The sequence below is a fragment of the Nerophis ophidion genome, linkage group LG03, assembly GCF_033978795.1.
Source record: "Nerophis ophidion isolate RoL-2023_Sa linkage group LG03, RoL_Noph_v1.0, whole genome shotgun sequence".
NCBI classification, from domain to species: domain Eukaryota; kingdom Metazoa; phylum Chordata; class Actinopteri; order Syngnathiformes; family Syngnathidae; genus Nerophis; species Nerophis ophidion.
The window spans coordinates 53,556,889-53,578,605 of record NC_084613.1 but is presented as its reverse complement, the minus strand read 5'-3'; the positions used below and the strand labels follow the sequence as shown (position 1 = coordinate 53,578,605).

The 21,717-nt window shown below is 37.1% G+C and overlaps 2 protein-coding genes across 13 annotated transcripts in view; both read right to left on the bottom strand.

The window, feature by feature from the left end:
- Nucleotides 1-1,218: 1,218 nt before the first annotated feature.
- On the bottom strand, nt 1,219-12,846 carry tdh2 (L-threonine dehydrogenase 2). 2 transcript variants are annotated; one of them, XM_061893734.1, is made up of 8 exons: nt 12,371-12,846; nt 8,064-8,106; nt 7,912-7,982; nt 7,678-7,827; nt 7,431-7,603; nt 7,266-7,356; nt 3,047-3,316; nt 1,219-2,054 (listed from the first exon to the last, which is right to left on the bottom strand). In XM_061893734.1, the coding sequence occupies exons 1-8, from the start codon at nt 12,555-12,557 to the stop codon at nt 1,921-1,923; spliced, it is 1,119 nt and encodes a 372-aa protein (XP_061749718.1). In that variant the 5' UTR covers nt 12,558-12,846; the 3' UTR covers nt 1,219-1,920. The 2 variants fall into 2 exon arrangements, with proteins under 2 accessions (XP_061749718.1, XP_061749717.1); XM_061893733.1 differs by having other exon boundaries at nt 7,678-7,982.
- A 5,198-nt stretch (nt 12,847-18,044) lies between these two features.
- zgc:154055 (uncharacterized protein LOC556036 homolog) overlaps nt 18,045-21,717 on the bottom strand; it is a 49,772-nt gene continuing 46,099 nt past the window's right edge. For all 11 annotated transcript variants that reach the window (XM_061895601.1, XM_061895602.1, XM_061895603.1 and 8 more), the window contains 2 exons: nt 20,041-20,192; nt 18,045-18,256 (listed from right to left, as the gene is read on the bottom strand). In XM_061895601.1, the coding sequence (XP_061751585.1) occupies nt 18,153-18,256; nt 20,041-20,192 (256 nt within the window). In that variant the 3' untranslated portion in view covers nt 18,045-18,152. The remainder of the gene's footprint in view (nt 18,257-20,040; nt 20,193-21,717) is intronic.

The window sequence follows — 21,717 nt, the reverse complement described above, 5'->3', positions numbered from 1 at the left end:
AACAGCTACCAACAGGTATTGAAAGTTAATTTTGCATAATAGGACCACTTTAGATAATTATTGCGGGGGATCTGTGCCCCATTATAAATGTATGCCTTACAACACCAGAGAGAATCACAAAATGATTAAAAAGCAATGTTTATGGATTCGAGTCATACCAAAGACTATTAAAATGGGACCAATCACCTCCCTGCTTGGCACTCAGCATCAAAGGTTGGGGATAAATCACCAAAATGATTCCGGAGTGCAGCCACCGGTGTTGCTCACTGCTCCCCTCACCTCCCAAGCGGTGAAACAAAGGGATGGGTCAAATGCAGAAGGTAATTTCACCACACCCAGTGTGTGTGTGGTCAGTGTGTGTATCAGTGGTACTTTAACGTGTAACTTAATATTTTTTCAGTCCAAACAATTGTTAGGAGAAATTGGACTTTGGGTGCTTGACCACAGACATTATCATGAACAGAAAAGGGATGATCTGATGCAATGGTGGAATCTTCTACACTGCCATTTGTATTGTACCAGGGTGTTGTGATGATACATTACGATGTGTTAACAAATTGTGCTCAAGTTGTCTATTAACTTTAGCTTGGTGACAGCAGGGGACAAAGACCTCCCAGCATTCACAAAAAAACTTGGAAATAAATTGCAATTACTAGTTTGGTACAGCATCCTTTACTTTGGTTTTCACACACCAAAAATCTGTCTCTGTTTTCAACTATTACCTCAAATTTAGTACAACTAAACACATGAGGGGACTTAGTCTTTGTACTTTTTTTACTAAGTACTGTTGCAAAAAAACCTACCATGGAGACAAATAAAGTTGAAGGGTCAAAGAGAGTCCGTGTTTCCATACTGTCACCGAATGCACCACTCTGGTAACGCTAAACAAACAAGGGTAATTTGGCGCTTAACAGCTGTCCTCAGTTGTTCTTGTGAATAGACTTAGACTTCTTAGACTTTGACTTCTTTTTTAATGTCATTCAAATTTAAACTTTACAGTACAGATAAGAACAAAATTTAGTTGCATAGCTCGTTGAACTGCAAGATAAAAGACCAATAAGGTGCAGATATAAATAAATATATTATCAATAGTACAGATTTTTTTATATATTGTATATATTATATACAAATATAATAATATAGTATATCAGGAAACGTTATATATATATATATATATATATATATATATATATATATATATATATATATATATATATATATATATATATATATTATTGCAGAATTTTTCCCAGGGATCAATAAAGTACTTTCTATTCTATTCTATTCTATTATATACTGTATATATAATATGTAAATATTACATATATGTTTAATTTTATATTGCTACTACGGTACATTTTTAGTCTAATTTATACCTGCAATATCCTTTCCATCCTTACACTTTCCATCCTTTGTAACTGAGCTACTGTGTGGAACAATTTCCCTTGTGGATCAATAAAGTCTGTCTAAGTCTAAAAATGCTGACAGTCCATGTAATTATTCTCTATAAAAAGAGTTTTGTTTTAACTTTTGGATGTCTATATTGGATTAATTGTTTTTACTTTGTTTTCTGGATGAAAGACCCTTTAAAAAAGATTAATAACAAAAACAGAGGTGCAAGTGTGGTTTAAGCACACCATCACAGTCAATTTCAACAGCCAAAGCTTTTCAAGTTAAAAATAACATTGTTTTTTTTTTCCATACCAATTTTCAATTACAACAACAAATAAAACAGCACAGATGAGTATGTAACTCGACAGTATGTAATTCCTGAAAAACAGTCTTAATATGCAGTGTGTGTGTGTGTGTGTGTGTGTGTGTGTCTGTGTGTGCTTATTCTTCATTTAGTCAATTTTAAGGAGTTCCGCACAATAATTCAAGGTGAAACAAAGTCAGTTAGTCTATATAGCGCAGATATTGCTAACTGACTGGCAAACACTTGTCCTGAATGGAGTGCAGTATATCTGACACCAGCTCCTCCAGCCCAAACACTGGCTCCCAGCCCCAATCTCTCCTGGCGTTGGTGTCGTCAAATCTCACCGGCCAGCTGTCTGCTGCAAAAGACACACCATAACAGCACAGCCAATGACGTTCAACCTTTCACATTGTTGTATATCCTGTACAGCAGACGTTGGTAAGACTTTATCATAAGTAAACAATATTAAGTATTAAAAAATCATCAGTAAATACTGAATTCCAAATTTATAACGCATATTCCCGACATGAACACTCATTAGTATGCAGTTTATAAAGACAAAAATAACCATACGTATAAGTCTGAATACTGGATGTGTATGTATAAATGTCTCTAAAAGTCTTTCTCACATACACTTTCTAAATAATCTAACAAACCATTGACAATACCTAAGTATTATGTAGGAATGCTAACACCGTCTTTTATAAGATAAGAAAAGGCAAGCATTACGTTGTTTATGGATGCAAATGTTAATACAGTACTGAGTAAAACATATACGTGTGTATGGACTGCGTATCAATGAGTGCACTGCAATAAAGAGCTGACGAAACATACGGTAAAAAAGGACTAGATATGACATAAAATTACTAAAAACTAGTGTAATTATCTGTCCATGCAACTTGTTCATTTTACATGATAGGACATTCTAAAATGAGATTTGTTTAAATCTAGAAATTAGCAGGACTTTTAAGATATAAATACAGTGCATCTGGAAAGTTTTCACAGCCACTTGCTTTTTCCACATTGTGTTATGTAACAGCCTTATTCCAAAATGGAATATATTCATTTTGTCCTAAAAATTATACACACAATACCCCCCAAAATAAAATTATTTATGCTAAAATGAAGATTATTATGTAAAGTCAGTGACTAAAAATAAGTAAAACGCTTTTAAAACAAGGGAACGTTTTAGAAATTGAATTTAAAATCTTGGCAAGTGGCATATAGTTTGCAGTGTATTTATTTCAGAAATTTGCTTTATAATTCTGAATTCAGTATTTACTAATGCTTTATGAATGCTTGACAGTGTGTACTTATTTTAAAGTGTTACCCAGATGTTTTAAGTCGTACCGATGGTCTGACGGACAGAGTCTGGATTGTAGGTGACTTTAAGATGAGGGAGATGCTTGCGGATTTCGTGGGCCACCTCCTCTGGAGTGAAGCTCATGGCGGCAATGTTGTAGGTACGAAGGGAGAGCTGGCACTCGGGAGCCTGCATGAACTCCATAGTGGCACGGTGGCAGTCAGAGATGTGCATCATAGGAAGACGGGTATCGGGTCGTAAGTAGCACTCATGGTGACCCTTGCTGAGGGCATCATGGAAGATTTGAATGGCATAATCTGTGAATAAAGAAGTTGCGAGTGCTTAGTCTGTCACACTCACAAGTTGATTCAATGTTACTGAAAAACGATAATCTTCAAAACATCACAACATTTGCTGCAACTTCCTGAAAAAAAATTCCCCAAACTCTACTTTTAAGTTTGTGTGGTATAAAACAGGTAAAGCAATAATGCAGTATTTGCTCTCCGATTTTTGTTGACATCTTGTGATTTTCTAGTTTAAGGTTACAAGGAATTGGTTTAAACAACGATAACAAATTTATAAAATTACAAGTTAATTTAATATTCCATCCATCCATCCATTTTTTACCGCTTATTCCCTTAGGGCAGTGGTTAAATAAATGATAAATGGGTTGTACTTGTATGGCGCTTTTCTACCTTCAAGGTACTCAAAGCGCTTTTGACACTACTTCCACGTTTACCTATTCACACACACATTCACACAGTGATGGAGGGAGCTGCTATGCAAGGCGCTAACCAGCACCCATCAGGAGCAAGGGTGAAGTGTCTTGCTCAGGACACAACGGACGTGACGAGGTTGGTACTAGGTGGGGATTGAACCAGGGACCCTCGGGTTGCGCACGGCCACTCTTCCACTGCGCCACGCGGTTCTCAAAACTTTTTTCAGTGATGTACCCCCCTGTGAACATTTTTTTAATTCAAGTAACCCCTAATCAGAGCAAAACATTTTTGGTTGAAAAAAAGAGATAAAGAAGTAAAATACAGCACTATGTCATCAGTTTCTGATTTATTAAATTGTATATCAGTGCACAATATTGCTCATTTGTAGTGGTCTTTCTTGAAAAATTTGGAAAAAAATGTATACAAATAACTAAAAACTTGTTGAAAAATAAACAGGTGGTTCAATTATAAATAAATATTTCTACACATAGAAGTAATCATCAACTTAAAGTGCCCTCTTTGGGGATTGTAATAGAGATCCATCTGGATTCATGAACTTAATTCTAAACATTTCTTCACACAAAAAAAAACTTTAACATCAATTATTATGGAACATGTCCACAAAATATCTAGCTGTCAACACTGAATATTGCATTGTTGCATTTCTTTTCACACTTTATGAACTTACATTCATATTTTCTTGAAGTATTATTCAATAATTATATTTATAAGGGATTTTTTAAATGTTGCTATTTTTAGAATATTAAAAAAAAAATCTCACATACCCCTTGGCATACTTTCAAGTACCGAGAGGTACGCGTACCCCCATTTGACAACCCCTGCCTTAGGGGTCACGGGTGGCGCTGGTGCCTATCGCAGTTTCAATCGGGCGGAAGGCGGGGTACACCCTGGACTAGTCGTCACCTCATCACAGGGCTAATTTTAATATCATTGAACGAAAAACTTCAAAACATCACACTTATCGCAACTTTTCTGAAATACATCTGCGGGTTTAGACATTTTAGGCCGCAACCGTCACATAAAAAGCCTGCAAAATCCTGGAGGTAGTGTAAAATACTCCATTTGTCACATATAACATTTTTGACTGACTATGGAGAAACTCAACATACGTTCAATAAGAAGCCATAATGAACTTTCATGTCTCAACCAAATCAGAGATACTTTGTTTGTGCACTGTATTCCGCTGAATTATACGCAGACAAATGGTTTAATTTGTTACATGCAAGATTTGGACGTACGATAACCAAGACAGTCTTGAAAAACTGGGAAAATGTCACAAATATTAACAACATGCCCAGACTGCAAAAAGCCCGCAAACAGAAACTGCGTGCAAACTGACACCCAAATACTTGAACATTATTTAACAGGAAGATTCATCATTGTAACTATACTTATAAAAATAGGCACCCTTTAAAAATTAGGGAACTACAAACCCTAAAACCAGTGAAGTTGGCATGTTGTCCTTCCATCCATTTCCTACCGCTTATTCCCTTTGGTGGTGCCTATCTCAGCTACAATCGGGCGGAAGGCGGGGTACACCCAGGACAAGTCGCCACCTCATCACAGGGCGTTGGCACGTTGTGTGAATCATAAATAAAAACAGAATATAATGATTTGAAAATCCTTTTCAACCTATATTCAATTGAACAGACTGCAAAGACAAGATACTTGACGTTCGAACTGGAAAACTTTGTTATTTATTGCAACATGTTTCAAAAAAGCTGACACAACTTGCAAAAAGACTGAAAAAGTTGAGGAATGCTCATCAAACACTTATTTGTAACATCCCACAGGTGAACAGGCTAATTGGGAACAGGTGGGGGCCACGATTGGGTATGAAAGCAGCTTCCATGAAATGCTCAGTCATTCACAAACAAGGATGGGGCGAGGATCACCATTTTGTGAACAAATGCGTGAGCAATTTGTTGAACAGTTAAAGAACAACATTTCTCAACGAACTATTGCAAGGAATTTAGGGATTTCACCATCAACGGTCCGTAATATCATCAAAAGGATCAGAGAATTTGGAGAAATCACTGCACGTAAGCAGTGACATTACGGACATATGTTGCCATCCAAGTAACGTTATCATGGACGCCCCTGCTTATTTCAGCAAGACAATGCCAAGCCACGGGTAACAAGAGCGTGGCTTAATAGTAAAAGAGTGCGGGTACTAGACTGGCCAGCCTGTAGTCCAGGCCTGTCTCCTTTTGATAATGTGTGGCACATTATGAAGCCTAAAATACGAACTGTTTAACATCAAGAAATAATGGGAAAGAATTCCACCTGAAAAGTAAAAAATCTCCTCAGTTCCCAAACATTTACTTAGTGTTGTTGAAAGGAAAGGCCATGTAAAACAGTGGTAAACATGCCTGTGACAACTTTTTTGCAATTAGTTGCTGCCATTAAATTCTAAGGTAATGATTATTTGCAACAAAAAATTAAGTTTCTCAGTTCAAACATTAAAACCTCTAAAGGCCTTACTGGCCACATGCGTGGACAGCCCCTTTTAGCTCTTATTTCCAAAATTGTGTACGCTACTGAATTGGGGTCTTATGCCAACATATGGACACTTACACTGCTATCTGGTGGTGTCAGAAGAATGTAGCATAGAATGGACTTTGGAAAAAAAAAGTGTAAAAATAAAAATTAGCATGTCTCTACAAATCATCTCACTAAGTACATCATATAAAAAGATGATTTCTAGTTTTTATTCTAATTAGGGTGCAAAAAGCCCAAATAGAAAAGAGAAATAAAAAAAAGCATGTAAACAAACAGCTTGGGCTTTAAGAGGCTAAATATTACGATCCGCTGCCCGGATCATATTTTGATTTAGATTTTTGAATCTTTTTGTGTTTTCTGTTAGTTTTGGATTCCTTCAGTTCCTGCTTGTGCACCTCTCAGTTCGGTTTCCATGGTTACTCATTATTTTAGCCGGCCGCTTGCTCCTGACGCGCACCTGTTTTGTGATTACTGTCATTATTTAGCCTGCCTTCTCCCGTCAGTCTGTCTTGCTTCCTACTTTGTCTTTGTACAACACGTAACGACTACTGTTTTCCTGCTCGCTACCCGCTAGCTTCCAGGTTAGGCCCTTTTTTCCTTTTGCTAGCTTCCATGCTAAGCTCCTTTTGTTTTGTAGCTCCCATGCTAGCTCTTTTAGTTTTTGTCAAAGTCTGATTTACTTCTTAATAAATCAATTTTCCTACCTGCACGATGTGTCCAATGCCCGTCTGCATCCCTGGGAGAACGAAACCCCCATCACCATGCGACCAGGTCGTTACGTTAAATATATTTTGTTTGCAGTCCATTCAATTGAATATAAGTTGAAAATGATTTGTAAATCATTGTATTCTGTATTTATGTACAAATTACACAATGTGCCAAGTTCACGGCTTTTGGGTTTTGTAAATTGAATGGTTTTACAGAGATATTTCTTATTGATGAAGAAAAAATTTGGAATTAGTGTCTTATGTTCCCACAGCAGAAGAAGCTGATACACATTCAGATGACGATGAGGAAGAAATACCTGTTGTGCCTCCCCCAGGATGTGTGTTGAAAGATATCACTCCCGGGTAACGCAAGCAGCGGAAATCCAATCCATATTTATGATGAAGATACTAGAAGAAACGTATTGATTTGTTTCTCTGTGTGAACAAAAATCAGATTCAATAGTGATTTAAAACGAATTTACCTCCCCCATTAATTCGCCGTGAACTTTGGACACCCCATAGATGGTGCGTGGTCTTTGGACACAAAGGTCAGGCACAGGGTCCCGAGGAGAAGAAGGACCAAATGCTCCGATGGTGCTGGGCACAAAGATGCGCAGACAGTTCTCCAGAGCCAAGTCCAGCACATTATGAAGACCTTAACAGAAAATGAGAGCTGTGAGTGCATTAAAAAAGGTGACGAATGTAACACTAGTGCACATTTAAGCTGACCTGTGATGTTGATTTTGCGCGCCAAGGCCACATTAGCCTCCCCGACAGCACTCAGCAGAGCACTGTAGTGCACCAGCCAAGTGATGCCGTTATTTACAACCAGTTCTCTGAGATGTTGGTAGTCCAACACATCAGCATATACAAATGGACCTAAAGCAGAGAGAGAACTAAGAGGCCCCTTATTAACTTCTAAGTTAGCATTTATTAATCCTAGATGGAAGAAAATGAACATACCACTCTTACAAACATGAGGCGGGGGCTTCTTTATGTCGGACAAGATTACATTCTCTGTTCCATACTGCTTCCTGGACAACAATTGAGGAATGGTGCCATCAGTGTTTTCAAACATACTGGGATTTTTTTCAAAGTAAAAAAAAAATACTCACCTAAGTAACTCCGCGAGCCCCACACCTAATTGTCCAAGCCCACCTGCAATCAAGGGGGTTTAATATTTAAATCAGTGCTACCAAATGCAATTTTTTTTTTCAATCAGATTAATCACATTTTTGCATTTGGATTAATAATTTAAATTCCAATTAACTTAAAAAAGAGCCTCATAGTAGGACACAAATACAATTTTATGGTCATAATGTCATACGGGGAAGTGTCGTATTATGATTTTTTTGGGGTCTACATAACAAGTATGCATTGACCTGATCACTGACCACCCAATACATCTTCCAGGTAACCATCCACAGTTAAGGTAAAGCAGCATGTACAGTTAAAATAAATTGCTTGATTAATCTGTATGTAAACACAATTTATGTAATCATAAGTTAACTCGTTATTTTTGACAGTCTTCATTTAAATCATAAAGTTGTAGTGAGTTTTGATGGACTATTCTACAGAATCAATGCTACAGTATTTGTAAATAGATATGTAAACACACAATAGCATTGACTGTATATATATATTGGTGCGCATTGATCTAATTGCAAAATTAAAGCCCCAATTTAGAACTCTCAGTTTTGGTTGATTTTGGCGGTGCCAAAGCGGTAGTGTTTTGCCCAAAGGAAGACCACATTTCTCATGAGGACCAGTGCAAGGTGTTGTAAATCGTCAGACACTACTGTCACGTACATACAGACTGACACGACAATACCGCAATGATTCAGTATGACTGATCTTTCCACAGTAGGAACCTACATGTTTTACTCAAACTTCAAAAAGAAACTGAAAAATTACCTATTAACCACCTATCTGTAATGCCTCATGTGGGGTAGTCTACTGTTGGGTTTTGCATGGTTGTATAAATGTATGTATGTATGTATGTGTATGCTTGCTTTGGTACTACTATCTTGTGTTTATTATATAGCGTTGTTTTGTTTTTGTTTTTTGTTGTTGTGCTTGCAACCATGTTTCATCTTTCCATATATATACTGTCCTCTGGACCCCCTGTCAAAAGCTTCTTTTAGCTTATTTGGGGGACCCTTTCACGTACCTACATCTTTAAATGATGACATTTCACCACTACTGTAATTGTTATATGGTATTGTGAATAAACTTGAAACAAACAGTGAAAAAAACTTCATATTTGCGGTTTGCAGTCATTGGATTGTTTTTCTTTTATACAGTACTTTTGAGTTTGTTGTGTGGCTTGTCGTGTCAGTGTGCAACTAAAAACTATCAAGCTGGTGGATATTTATTGCTACCATGAAAGTGTCTGATAGCAAACGTTAGCATTATCATTTTGATTTGAGCATTGTAAGGAACTTATTATTAAAGCAGGAACAAAGCCAAGGCAGTATCAGTCCAAAATTCCTCCTTGTCTTTGAGCTCGAGCCAGCAAGTGAAAGCCGGGCCAATGTTGATCCTTGACTGTCCTTTTATTGAGGAACTGATTAACGTGGACCCTGACTTGAACAAGTTGAAAAACTTATTCGAGTGTTACCATTTAGTGGTCAATATAGTACGGAATATATACTGAACTGTGTAATCTACTAAAAAAAGTTTCAATCAATCAATCAATTCAGGGATAGCCTGCCTTTTTTCTTTTTTTTGGTTGTTGTTTTGTAGCTACTTTAAGTTAAGTTAAAGCACCAATGATTGTCACACACACATGAGGTGTGGCAAAATTATTATTCTCTGCATTTGACCCATCACCCGAGATCACCCCTGGGAGGTGAGGGGAGCAGTGAGCAGCAGCGATGGCTGCGCCCGGGAATCATTTTTGGTGATTTAACCCCCAATTCCAACCCTTGATGCTGAGTGTCAAGCAGGAAGGTAATGGGTCCCATTTTTTACAGTCTTTGGTATGACTGCCATGATAGTAGTAATTGCACGTAGGCGTTCGCATCGACTTCCGTCTTTTTAACAAATGTGGAAAGAGGGAGGGAAGCAGTCTGCACATTTGTAGTTTTTTTGTGCGGCCCTTCCCCCAGACCATGACAGAGGTGCCATTCAACTAGTTGTAAGTCAATGGCTGTATCATTCCAAAAGTTATGAACATATTGTATGAAGGTTGAAAGTTACATAGTGCTGCTTTAAAAACAACATTTTTGATTTAACTACCTTGAACATTGAATAACTAGCATTTGTTTACTCTTCTTGCCTCTGAAATGGTAATAATACACTTTGGATTATTATTATTATTTTTTAAACAAGTTAGCAAAAATGTACACTTTGGTCAAGCTCTTGGGTTTTCACTCAGTCCTGTTACCCTAACACAGGGATGTCAAACTCATTTTCATTGAGGGCCACATCGCATTTATGGTTGCTTTCAGAGGGCCGCTTGTAACAGTAAATACAATTTAAATACAAATGTATCATCACCTCATGATATTATTATGCAATTGCTTATGCTTTTGATCATTTGATATTTTCTATGTACAAATTCATGGATAACTTGCTTTGAAGTCATAAGTCAAGGTGACAACCAGATATTTAAGTATTTATATTTATTCTTACAAACAGTTTTTGCAATACAGTGTGCAAAAGCATATTTGTTCTTCACTCAGAATTTTTAAGTTGAAAAGATATGCAATTTTATGCAGTCCATATATTCCCGGGCGCGGCCACTGCTGCTGCCCACTGCTCCCCTCACCTCCCAGGGGGGGAACTAGGGGATGGGTCAAATGCAGAGGACAAATTTCACCACACCTAGTGTGTGTGTAACAATCATTGGTACTTTAACTTTAAGTTTTTTATTTTTCTGTCAAAATGGAAAGAACAAATACATTTAGTAAGAAAGATAAAATACTCTATTGATGCACATTATTTCCATGCTTTTGCAGGCCACATAAAATAATGTTGTGGGCCAGATTTGACCATATCTGTGCCTGAACCCATTACACCCTCTGATAAATGTAAAATATTCCACAAGTCACATGGTCAACATGAAATTGTGTTATTCAGACCACCAGAAGGCCGGCAATAAGGTCCCTTCTTTTATTTTTCTGTGTATTGGATGGCTATGAATATACATACAGTACATACAATATACATTTACTTTCATTCCATTATAGGTCACTCAAAAAGTTGAGGGCGGATTTTCATGAAACTTCCTGGAAATGTCAGACATGGGACAAGAAACAAGTCATTACATTTTGGAGCTGATCCCGATCATTTCTACTACGCTATGTTTACGACACGAGCGTCACCTCGTGTGTGTATGCTAGTGGCTCCACCTCCACCCACAGAGACAAAGACAGTTACTGAGAGGAGGCTTTACTTTGTTTGTTTCATTACGCTATTGACAGCTGAAAAGGTTATTGGCAAATGTTCATCTACATTTTAGAAAAGGATACACCTGTTTACATTTCGGTGCTGATCCTGCTCACAGTCTGCTTAAGGACTTTTTCAGTTAGGGTCTGGCAGTGTGCTTTTGTAGTTCATATATTTCCTAATTCTATGCTAAAACTCACTCTTGTTACTTTTCAGTCCTGTTACTCAATTAAACCAATACAGAGTTTGAGTAGGCCGATATGAGTAATATTAGATGTAGAGTTTTAAAAGGACAAACATTTACGTTTATTTTGAGAGAGTTACAACAAAGGCACCGATTTGATGGAAAAGCCAGCCTTATGTGTTTATATATGTAAAAAAGCTAAATCAGTGTTGTTAATACACTTTATATGATGAGTAGACAGAAAAGGAGATCCAAGATGTTCTAAATTGTAATCCTTCAACAAAAATGATAGTATAGAGATTGATTTGTGTCTGGATTAGCAATGTTTTTTGTTTTGTTTTTAACACTGAGTGGGTTTTTTTTACACTGAATTTATGCAACCGAACTCTTTGTATATACATGCAATTATCCTAATTTGAGGTGAAAAAATTGACTTCATAAAATTGAAAACAGAAAATAATTCAGTAACACAAATTCAGTGTCAAAAAAATATTTAATAATAAAGACATACATTTACCTCTATAAATAACAATAATCAGTTTGCACTTTTAATCCCTCAGCCTTGTGATGACCAAAAATATCATCGTGCTGCTGAAGCACAGTGAAAACAACGGCACATGTGTACAGCATTCCACTTGTACTACAAATATTTGAACTATTATAGTTGGGATTTTATTCAAAATATAGAAAGCTAAGTAAATGTGTTCATTTTAAACAAATCATATTTTGTAGTATACAAGTACAACAGTTAATAGAGGATTAGGTTCAGGGTTAGTGTTAGGATGAAATGTGTATGGTTAAAAAAGCCTTCCTTTAGTCAATGGGCGCTAGGGTAAGATGTCTTACCTGTGATAAGGACACGAGGGTTTTCCTGAGCTGGTGGTGAATTACAGTTCTCATTCTTGTTCCACCTGCTCAAGTGTCCATGAATAGAGCCAAAGCTGCGACAGAACAAATTCTGAGTCCAGCTGCGAAAATATTGGCAAGACAAACCCAGACCCGCCAAAACATAGACTCGACCTCCAGGTTGCATGGCCAGTAGCAGTCCTTACGGAATGTAAGTCAATTGAACTATGAGCATGCTGACAGAAGAACAAATGTGTATGCCGTGTTCCAAAGGAACACTGTATGAAAGTTGTTTAAATTTAAAAACTGACCAAAAACAGTTAAACTAAAGACACAGCTCAGTAAAGCTTAAATTTTTAAAGCTGTGTAAAATGTGCACAAGTCCACCAAGCTGGTTCACCCCCAAAACAGCATTAGTTGTAGATAATCACGAAGGGCTTTGTGGTTCTTGTCTACATTTTACATTCACTTGTGCCTCTTGCCTAAACAGGATAATGCTGACATGCTGTGCACAGGGATTTGCTTTGTGAAGCGTTTAGCTGAGCTTAACAGGACTGGGAGGCGTGTCCATTATATAGCCTTGAACTGATAATGTGCCGTATGTTCAGAAAACAGAAAAGTTTAGAAAGGTAGGATAATAACTCCAAAATATGCAGATTTTAAAGATTGGAACAAAGACGTACAGTTTGAACATGCGTTTGTTTTCATTGTATAGTTTTTTTAGTTGAATGCATGCAAACATATGCAAGACTGAAAAATGTATATAAACTTTCCTTTTTTTTTATAAACTTGTTTATTGAGAGAAGTCTAGTGGAGGGACTAGAACAGTGGTTCTTAACATGGGTTCGATCAAACCCTAGGGGTTCAGTGAGTCGGCTTCAGGGGTTCGGCGGAGCCTCCGCCGCGGAGGTCAAGACACACCCGACTCATTGTGTAAATAAAAACTTCTCCCTATCGGCGTATTATGGATACCCTCAAACAATGTTGCCTCTAATTTTCCATATGCGTGAGCAAACGTAAAAACTCCTTGAGCATTCAGTGGAGCACATGTGAGCACAACTGTCCCAAACCTGACTAAAAAACAAATTAAAAATGTTTTATTATTATAATCAAATGACAGCTGTCACTTCCAAGAGATTATTTTCCAATATAAGTGTTTTGGCCGACTTACAATGACAATAACAAAAAATATTGTTTCTCTTGAGCTGTGTACTAGTATTGTATGTCTGGGTGGAAAACGAAGACAAGGAACAGACTTTGCTGTAAAAATAAATAAATAATTCATTTTATAATTTTTCATTTCAAATGACATGAGAGTGGCACTTGCCAAGGTAAAGCCACAGCAGAAGTCACACTGATTTGCAGCTGTGTAATTTGTTGTGAGTTCATGCACTGTGTTGGTTTTGTTCTTTGAACAAGTAGATGTTCATGCACGGTTCATTTTGTGCAGCAGTAAAAAAAAAAACATATAACTTTGCCTTGAATTTGAAATTTTTGTTTATTTATTATTTATTGCACTAAAGAAGGGTTCGGTAAATGAGCATATGAAATTGGTGGGGTTCGGTACCTCCAACAAGGTTACGAACCACTGGACTAGAAATAACATTTTTAGAGTAAGTAAATGTTATTTACTCACTTGGCTAAACAGAAATCAGCCTCAAATCCCCAATCAAAGTAAATGATTGTACAGAAATTGTATGGATTCATAGTAGGACTGTTAAAATTAACAATCAACTTCTGTGATTAATCACAAAAAATGAGCACAGTATTCATGTACACATTAATTTCGCAATTCATTTTCACGCCACATACTCCTTTACCTCATCTGTGGTTACCTGAGGTTGCTGGTCGGTGTGCTCGCTGGCAAATTTCACAAAATACACCCTGACTGGACTTTGTCTAAAACTGCTACACCAAGTTTTAAACAAATAAATGAATTCCATTCAAGTAACACATTTAACAAATGTTGCTGTCTCACATTCTGACAATAAAATTGCATTTGTGTCCCAATATTGGTGTATTTTTTTATTTTAATTAGGGCGATATATTAAAGAATCCAAATTCAAAAATGTGATTTATCTGATAATTGTTTGACAGCACTACTGTATAGTCAGAAAAAGAGTACCTTTGTTCATATAAAAACTTGTCATTAACATGGTTTAATAAAAAAAAAATAAAAAAATTAATTTTAGTGTGGTTTGACATGAAAAATTTGAAATTGGGTCTAGTTGTAAAACTCTTATTAACAAAATGTTAAGCTTTTATTTCTTTGTCAGCAGTAGTTGATTCACACATTTACATCCAAATATATTGTACAGATAAAGGTTAATGAGGACCAATGTCACAGTTGAAACTTGTAAGACGTTGTACTCTTTCAGTGACGTGCGGCAAGGATTAATTTCCTATCTTTAAAGCAGGGGTCACCAACCTTTTTGAAACCAAGAGCTACTTCTTGGGTACTGATTAATGCGAAGGGCTACCAGTTTGATACACACTTCAATACATTGCCAGAAATAGCCAAATTGCTCAATTTACCTTTAACTCTATGTTATTATTAATAATTAATTATATTTATCTTTGTGGATACACTGATCATCTTGATGATTTCTTACAATAAATATATATTTTTGATGACATGTTTGAATAGGTTAAAATCCAATCTGCACCTTGTTAGAATATATAACACATTGGACCAAGCTATATTTCTAACAAAGACAAATCATTATTTCTTCTCGATTTTCCCAAACAAAAATTTTAAAAGAAATTCAAAAGACTTTGAAATAAGATTTTAATTTGATTCTACAGATTTTATAGATTTGCCAGAATATTTTTATTTTATTTTAATCATAATACGTTTGAAGAAATATTTCACAAATATTTTTCGTGAAGCTAAAATGAAGAATGAAATTAATTTTGTTTTATTATTCTTTACATTAAAAAATATAAATATACTTTAACATTGATTTAAATTGTCAGGAAAGAAAAGGAAGGAATTTAAAAGGTAAAAAAGTATACCGGTATGTGTTTAAAAATCCCAAAACAATTTTTAAGGTTGTATTTTTTGTCTAAAATTGTCTTTCTGAAAGTTATAAGAAGCAAAGTAAAAAAAAAAAAATGCATTTATTTAAACAAGTGAAGACCAAGTCTTTAAAATATTTTGTTGGATTTTCAAATTCTATTTGAGTTTTGTCTCTCTTAGAATTAAAAATGTCGAGCAAAGCGGACCAGCTTGCTAGTAAATAAATACAATTTAAAAAATAGAGACAGCTCACTGGTAAGTGCTGCTATTTGACCTATTTTTAGAACAGGCCAGCGGGCTACTCATCTGGTCCTTACGGGGTACCTGGTGCACGCGGGCACCGCGTCGGTGACTCCTGCTTTAAAGTGTTGCGCTTTAATCTAAGTAGTACAGGTTGTCTGTTAAAAGAGGATAACAATAAAAAGAAGACAGTCAATATATTTCACTAAAACAAAAACAATAGTTTTCAAATGCAGTACATCTAACTGAAAACTATTGATAGCCTTGTCGAACATGTATTTTTATACTAACTACATGCACCTAACAGTTTCCAAAATAAGTTCAAAATGGGATACTTTGTTGTAACTGTTTAACAGTTCGGAGACATTTTTGTGAATTAAGTGAAGTGAATTATATTTATAAAGCACTTTTCTGTAGAGACTCAAAGCTCTTTACAGAGTGAAACTCATCAGGTACATATTTTAAGTTACATTTAAACCAGTGTGGCTGGCACTCGTAGCAGGTGGGTTAAGGGTCTTGCCCAAGGACACAACTGCAGTGGCGAGGATGGTGGAAGCGGGGATCGAACCCAAGTTACTGGCATGGCCGTTCTACCCATCGAACCACAATCTTGCCAGTCAGATGGGTTCAGTCAGCAGAGCAGGAAAATAAAGAAGCTACAGTGACAACTACTACTACTACTACATTGACTTGTTGCTGAGCCCAGCTGACCGAATTGTCGTGTTCACACATGCCTTATTCCTGCACACATAGCATTTCTCCTAGAATAATACACAACTCACATGTTTTTTTTTGTAGTGACTGTGCCAAAGGTGAACATGCATTCTACAGAGGTGGCAAATAATGACGCGTTAAATCTATCGCAGCACCAGGCAAATAATCTCAAGATCCCCATCATATCATTTCCTAGATAAGATCGAAATTATTTAAGGCACACTACACAAAATAAACGTAACGTTATTAAAATCACTACTCCGGATAACATTGACAAAAAATCCTCAAAAAAGCCCATACTATAGGTATGGGCTTTTTAACCATCAGATCATTGTCTCCCAAAATATAAGTTAATGAGGTCATTTGAGACAACAATCTTAACGTCATTGTTCTCAGCGAAACCTGGCTCAAACCAGATGAAGTTTTCCTGCTTAACAAGGCATCTCCTTCTCACTGTATGAATGCACATATTGCCCGTCCCCATAAAAGGGGTGAAGGGGTAGCACCAATACAATGAAAACCTTAACCCTAAGTGATAAATATAAATCATTTGAGGTGCCTACTAAGAGGTCTGTCACACCGCTACCTCTCTACCTGGCTAACTATGGATGCTGATGCGTCATCCATGTTTATTAGAATGTATCAAAACACGTATTGATTGGTATGTCACACTTAGCGTTTTCTTGGTTTAACTCCTATCTTACAGAAAGGATGCAGTGCGTTTCCCATAACAACATGACCTCGGAGTATGTTAAGGTAACGTGCAGAGTTCCACAGGGTTCGGTTCTTGGCCTTGCACTCTGCAGCATCTACATCATCATACGCAAATATGGTGTGTGCTTTCACTGTTATGCTAATGACACCCAACTCGACATGCCAATAAAGCTGACCAACACACCAGATTGTAGACACTTGGAGGCGTGTCTAAATGAAATTAAACAGTGGATGGTGATGATGAATGGTGCATGGTTTTCTCCAAACATGACACCTGGCATTCACGCCAAAGAGTCACATTTTTGTCTCATCAGACCACATAATTTTGCTTTGTCATGGTCTGAGTGTCCTTCAGGGGCATTTTTTTTTTTTTTTACCAAGAATTAACTTTTGTCTGGGCACTCCACCACACAGACCTGATTGGTGGATTGCTGCAGAGATGGTTGACCTCCTGGAAGGGTTTTCTCTCTCCACAAAGGAATGCTGTAGCTCTGACAGGGTGACCATCGGGTTCTTGGTCACTTCCCTCACTAGGGCCATTTTCCCCCAATTGCTCAATTTAGATTGCCAGCCAGCTCTACGAAGAGTCCATTTGGTTCAGAATTTCTTCCATTTATGGATGATGGAGGTCACTGTGCTCATTGGGATCTTCAAGGAAGCAGATATTTTTATATATCTTTCCCCAGACTTGTGCCTCGAGACAATCCTGTCTCGCAGGTCTACAGACAATTCTTTCGATATCATTCTTTGTGCTTTGCCATGCACTGTCAAGTGAGGGACCTTATAGACATGTGTGTGCCTTTCCAACTAAAGTCCAACTAACTGAATTTACTACACGTGGAAACCCAATTAAGCTTTAGGAACATCTTAAGATGATCAGTTGTCATCATGGGGTGTTGTGTGTAGAATTTTGAAAACCAAAAGGAATGTTTTCAATATTGGAATACATTTGTAAAATAAAAAATGGACGAATTGAAGCGCTTTGAATACTTTCAAGATGCACTGTATTTATGCAAAAATCATATGAAACTGCACATCAATGTACACATTCTAACATTATTCTTTATAAATACATCAGTTATGCATCTTCAATGGTCAAAAGCTGAGTGCCGTCTTCCCCGACTCAATGACCATGTTCCTAATTTCCTGCTGGACTTCTTCTAAGTGGCGAGTCTGTTGGGTCCATCTGAGAAAAAAGCCTGTAAAAAGAAAGAAGAAGATATAAAAAAGGATATAAAATAATAAAACAAAAATGTATATCACTGTAGGGCACATGTATCAAACTCCCAGCCTGGCAAAATATATCATCAGGCATGCAAGACCATATGGGCATTTAAATAAACCTGGCTCGCCTGGCAAGTTCGATCAAGTAAGAATTCCTATTGACCGACTCAATCATCAAAACCTACTACACATATTGTACAAAACAAATAGAATTGGAGGTGACAGTTATATTAATAAGATACATTGGCTTCTTCCCACCTCCAAAGACATGCACCTGGGGATAGGTTGATTGGCAACACTAAATTGGCCCTAGTGTGTGAATGTTAGTGAGAATGGTGTCTGTCTATCTGTGTTGGCCCTGTAATGAGGTGGTGACTTGTCTCGCCTTCCGCCCGAGTGCAGCTGGGATAGGCTCCAACGCCCCCGTGATCCCGAGAGGGACAAGCGGTAGAAAATGGATGAATGGATGGATGGCAATGCACTAACCATTTTTGTATTTCTTACTAAAGGTGTCACATTACCAACAGTTTGGGTGTAAAGAGTGCTGGACTTAGTTACGTGGTACGTTGTATTTGTGTTCCTTTTGTCTGACCCTATGTAAGCAGGACACCACATTGTTATTGAGGATGATGTAAGACGTTACAGTAGACGGACAAAATCGAGTCATGTTTGATTTATGGGATAATCAGGGGTGTCAAAACTTTATGGACTGAGGGCTGCACACTGAAAAATTAGAGCAATGTTTCATTTTCAAAACTTACACAATACATAGATCTTATTTAACCCTTAGGGCTCTCCTAATGTTTGGTTCCGGAGACCGAAAAGGGTGTTAAAAAAATGTTAAAAATAAGTCATATAGTAATATTTTTTTACTTTCATTGCTTAAATATCCAGATCAATTTCAGATCTATCCGTCAATAGAAAGTTGTGTTTTTTTTTTTTTTTTTTATCTTTTATGGCCTTTTTGTTAAAGAAACCCCCGTTTTTATAGCAAAAACTAAATACCGGTAAATGGAATTTTTCCCCCTAAAATTGTAAAAATGGCATAATTGATGTGAAGTAATTGGAGCCTCTGTCACTAATTCAGAAAAACATTGATTTCGATTCTATATTTTTTGAGCAAAGACAATTTAGAAAAGTCTTACAAAAAATACAGTGGAATCAAAAGGTTGAAAATAAGTCATATATATTAGATTTTGTTTTACTTTTAATGCTTAAATCCCTATAGGTCAACTTCAGATCTGTTATGTTTCTGCATGATCGCAGTAGCTATGGCCCCAGAGGCAGGAGACAGTGTGAAGGTATACAAAGAACAAAAACTAATGCAGGTTAGAGTGAACACAAAACCAAAAACTAAGTGCAACATGGAAGTGCACAGGAATCAGGGAAAGCTAAGCAGAGCACACAATCACAGACAATGTTCCAGCATCCAGAGGCAAGGGAAGCTAACCCTTTTGATTTGCAATCAGGGACTGGTGAGTCCCCTGATGAAAATGGCCGCTTTGTCTATTTAGAGTCAATATTGCAACTTTTTCTGATGAAATTTGAGCTGTTTGATTACTAATTAAACTTGTTTTTTTTGGATTTGTAGAATGTGCCACGGGCACAATAAAAAAACAACGACCCCAAAAATTCTACAGTTGGTCAAATCGCAGTAATGCTGCAGAATAGAAGTGATCGGACAAGCAAACAAGCAGAAGAATGATGTGTAGTGTATGTCCTGGTACTGCCATAAATGTAAATGTTAAGCAAAACTCACCTCTCCACAGCTGTAAGGACTGTGGGTGGACTGAGGGCCAAATAGCCAGCTCGGTGTGCTCATACAGCTGGTTGGTGTACTGCTCTCTCTCTCTTGGCTTCAACAGGGCTCGAAACAAACACTGAGTTTTGTCCTTTACTTGTGCAGCATGGCTGAGATGGCGGGAGAAATGTGATACAGTTAGATACTGTCACATGGAATATTTAAAACAGGGTCCTTAACCTTTTTTACCTCACGGCCCTACTTTAACACTACAGAAGGACCTGGGACACCCTCAAATATTAACATTGAATTAGTAATATTACTGTGACATCTCGGTGGCATTGTGGTGACGAGTTGTTCTCTCGTGGGTGCAGCGAAGATGGACACAGTGTGAGGTAGGAACAATAATTTATTTACACTAACTAAAACAGACCAAGAACCAAAAACACTTGCTTGAAGGCACTAACAAACAAAACAGAAAGCGCTAGCATGAGCTAGGGACAAACAACTGAAATAGCATGGAAGCTAATGTACACGAAGGTAGTTACCACAATGCTGGAAAGAGCGACACCAACTGTAGCGTGAAGCAAACAAGAGTCCAAGAAATAATGTCAAACAAAGGCGGTCTTAAATAGGGAGATAACTAATCAAGGGCAGGTGCGCGTGATCACAGGTGACACTAAATGGGTAACTATGACAACGGAATAAAAACCAGGAAGTGCCACAAAGAACTGAGGAAGACAAATACTAGACAGAAAGGTGATAAAAAACAGAACCAAAACCAGAATATGCCATGATCCAGGACGTGGATCATGACAATTACTTAGGATTTCAATCGTATTCAATCAATACGATATCTAACCTACTTACAGTTTACAACCATGTCAAACCATGTGTTAATCACAAAGATTATTATTTATTTTAAGGGAACTGTCCTTTTTTTTTTTTTTTTTAGGAATTTTGCCTGTCGTTCACAATCATTATGAGAGACATAATGATGGATGTTTTTTTTTTTGTGCATTCTAAATATTAAACACGTTTGATCATCAGTCAGCTTACGATGCAGCCTATGGGAGCCGCTCAATTCTGCCTACAAATCCCTTAAAAAAAACATCCAAACACCTCCATTAAGGTTTTACAAACATGATTTAATGTAGTAACAGGAACATTTATACTAACATTTAATATTTACTTATTTTGATTATTTCAAAAGCCCATCACAACATTTGCTTTTTTTTTCTTCATCACTGAATATTACTCTCAATGGATTTCATGAGAGCCAACAAATGCAAAACATCACTTGCTGTGCAACGTCTGCTGTCATTAGGATGCCAACTGCTGCCATGTTCAAATATTCCGTTTGAGATGAAAAATTAGTCACAATCACCGCGGAAAAACGGGGCGGTGGAGACCAAGTGTCTGTGTCGTTCTCACCAGTTGTGGGTCCTAAATGTGTTACGCCTGTTCGGCATTGTGGTGCCGGGTTCGATTCCCTCGAGGATGCGTCAAAACGAAGAACACAACAAAGGTAAGATATAACCAATTTATTCTAAATAACAGAAGGAGAGCTATAACAAAAACACTGGAGCTAACAAAAGGCAAACCAAAGACGCTAGTATGAGAACTAGGAGATACAAAATAGGAAATTAAACTGGCACGTTGGCACACAAAAAGGAGTAAATAAAACATTTAGCA

What these genes read in the sequence shown, in the direction of transcription:
- tdh2 (XM_061893733.1), bottom strand. Translation starts at nt 12,557, where the DNA reads ATGCAACCTGGAGGTCGAGTCTATGTTTTGGCGGGTCTGGGTTTGTCT. An exon ending in CCCTCGTGTCCTTATCACAG is followed by an intron (nt 8,107 to 12,370) that starts GTAAGACATCTT and finishes CCTTGATTGCAG; the next exon opens with GTGGGCTTGGACAATTAGGT. An exon ending in GGGCTCGCGGAGTTACTTAG is followed by an intron (nt 7,983 to 8,063) that starts GTGAGTATTTTT and finishes ATTGTTGTCCAG; the next exon opens with GAAGCAGTATGGAACAGAGA.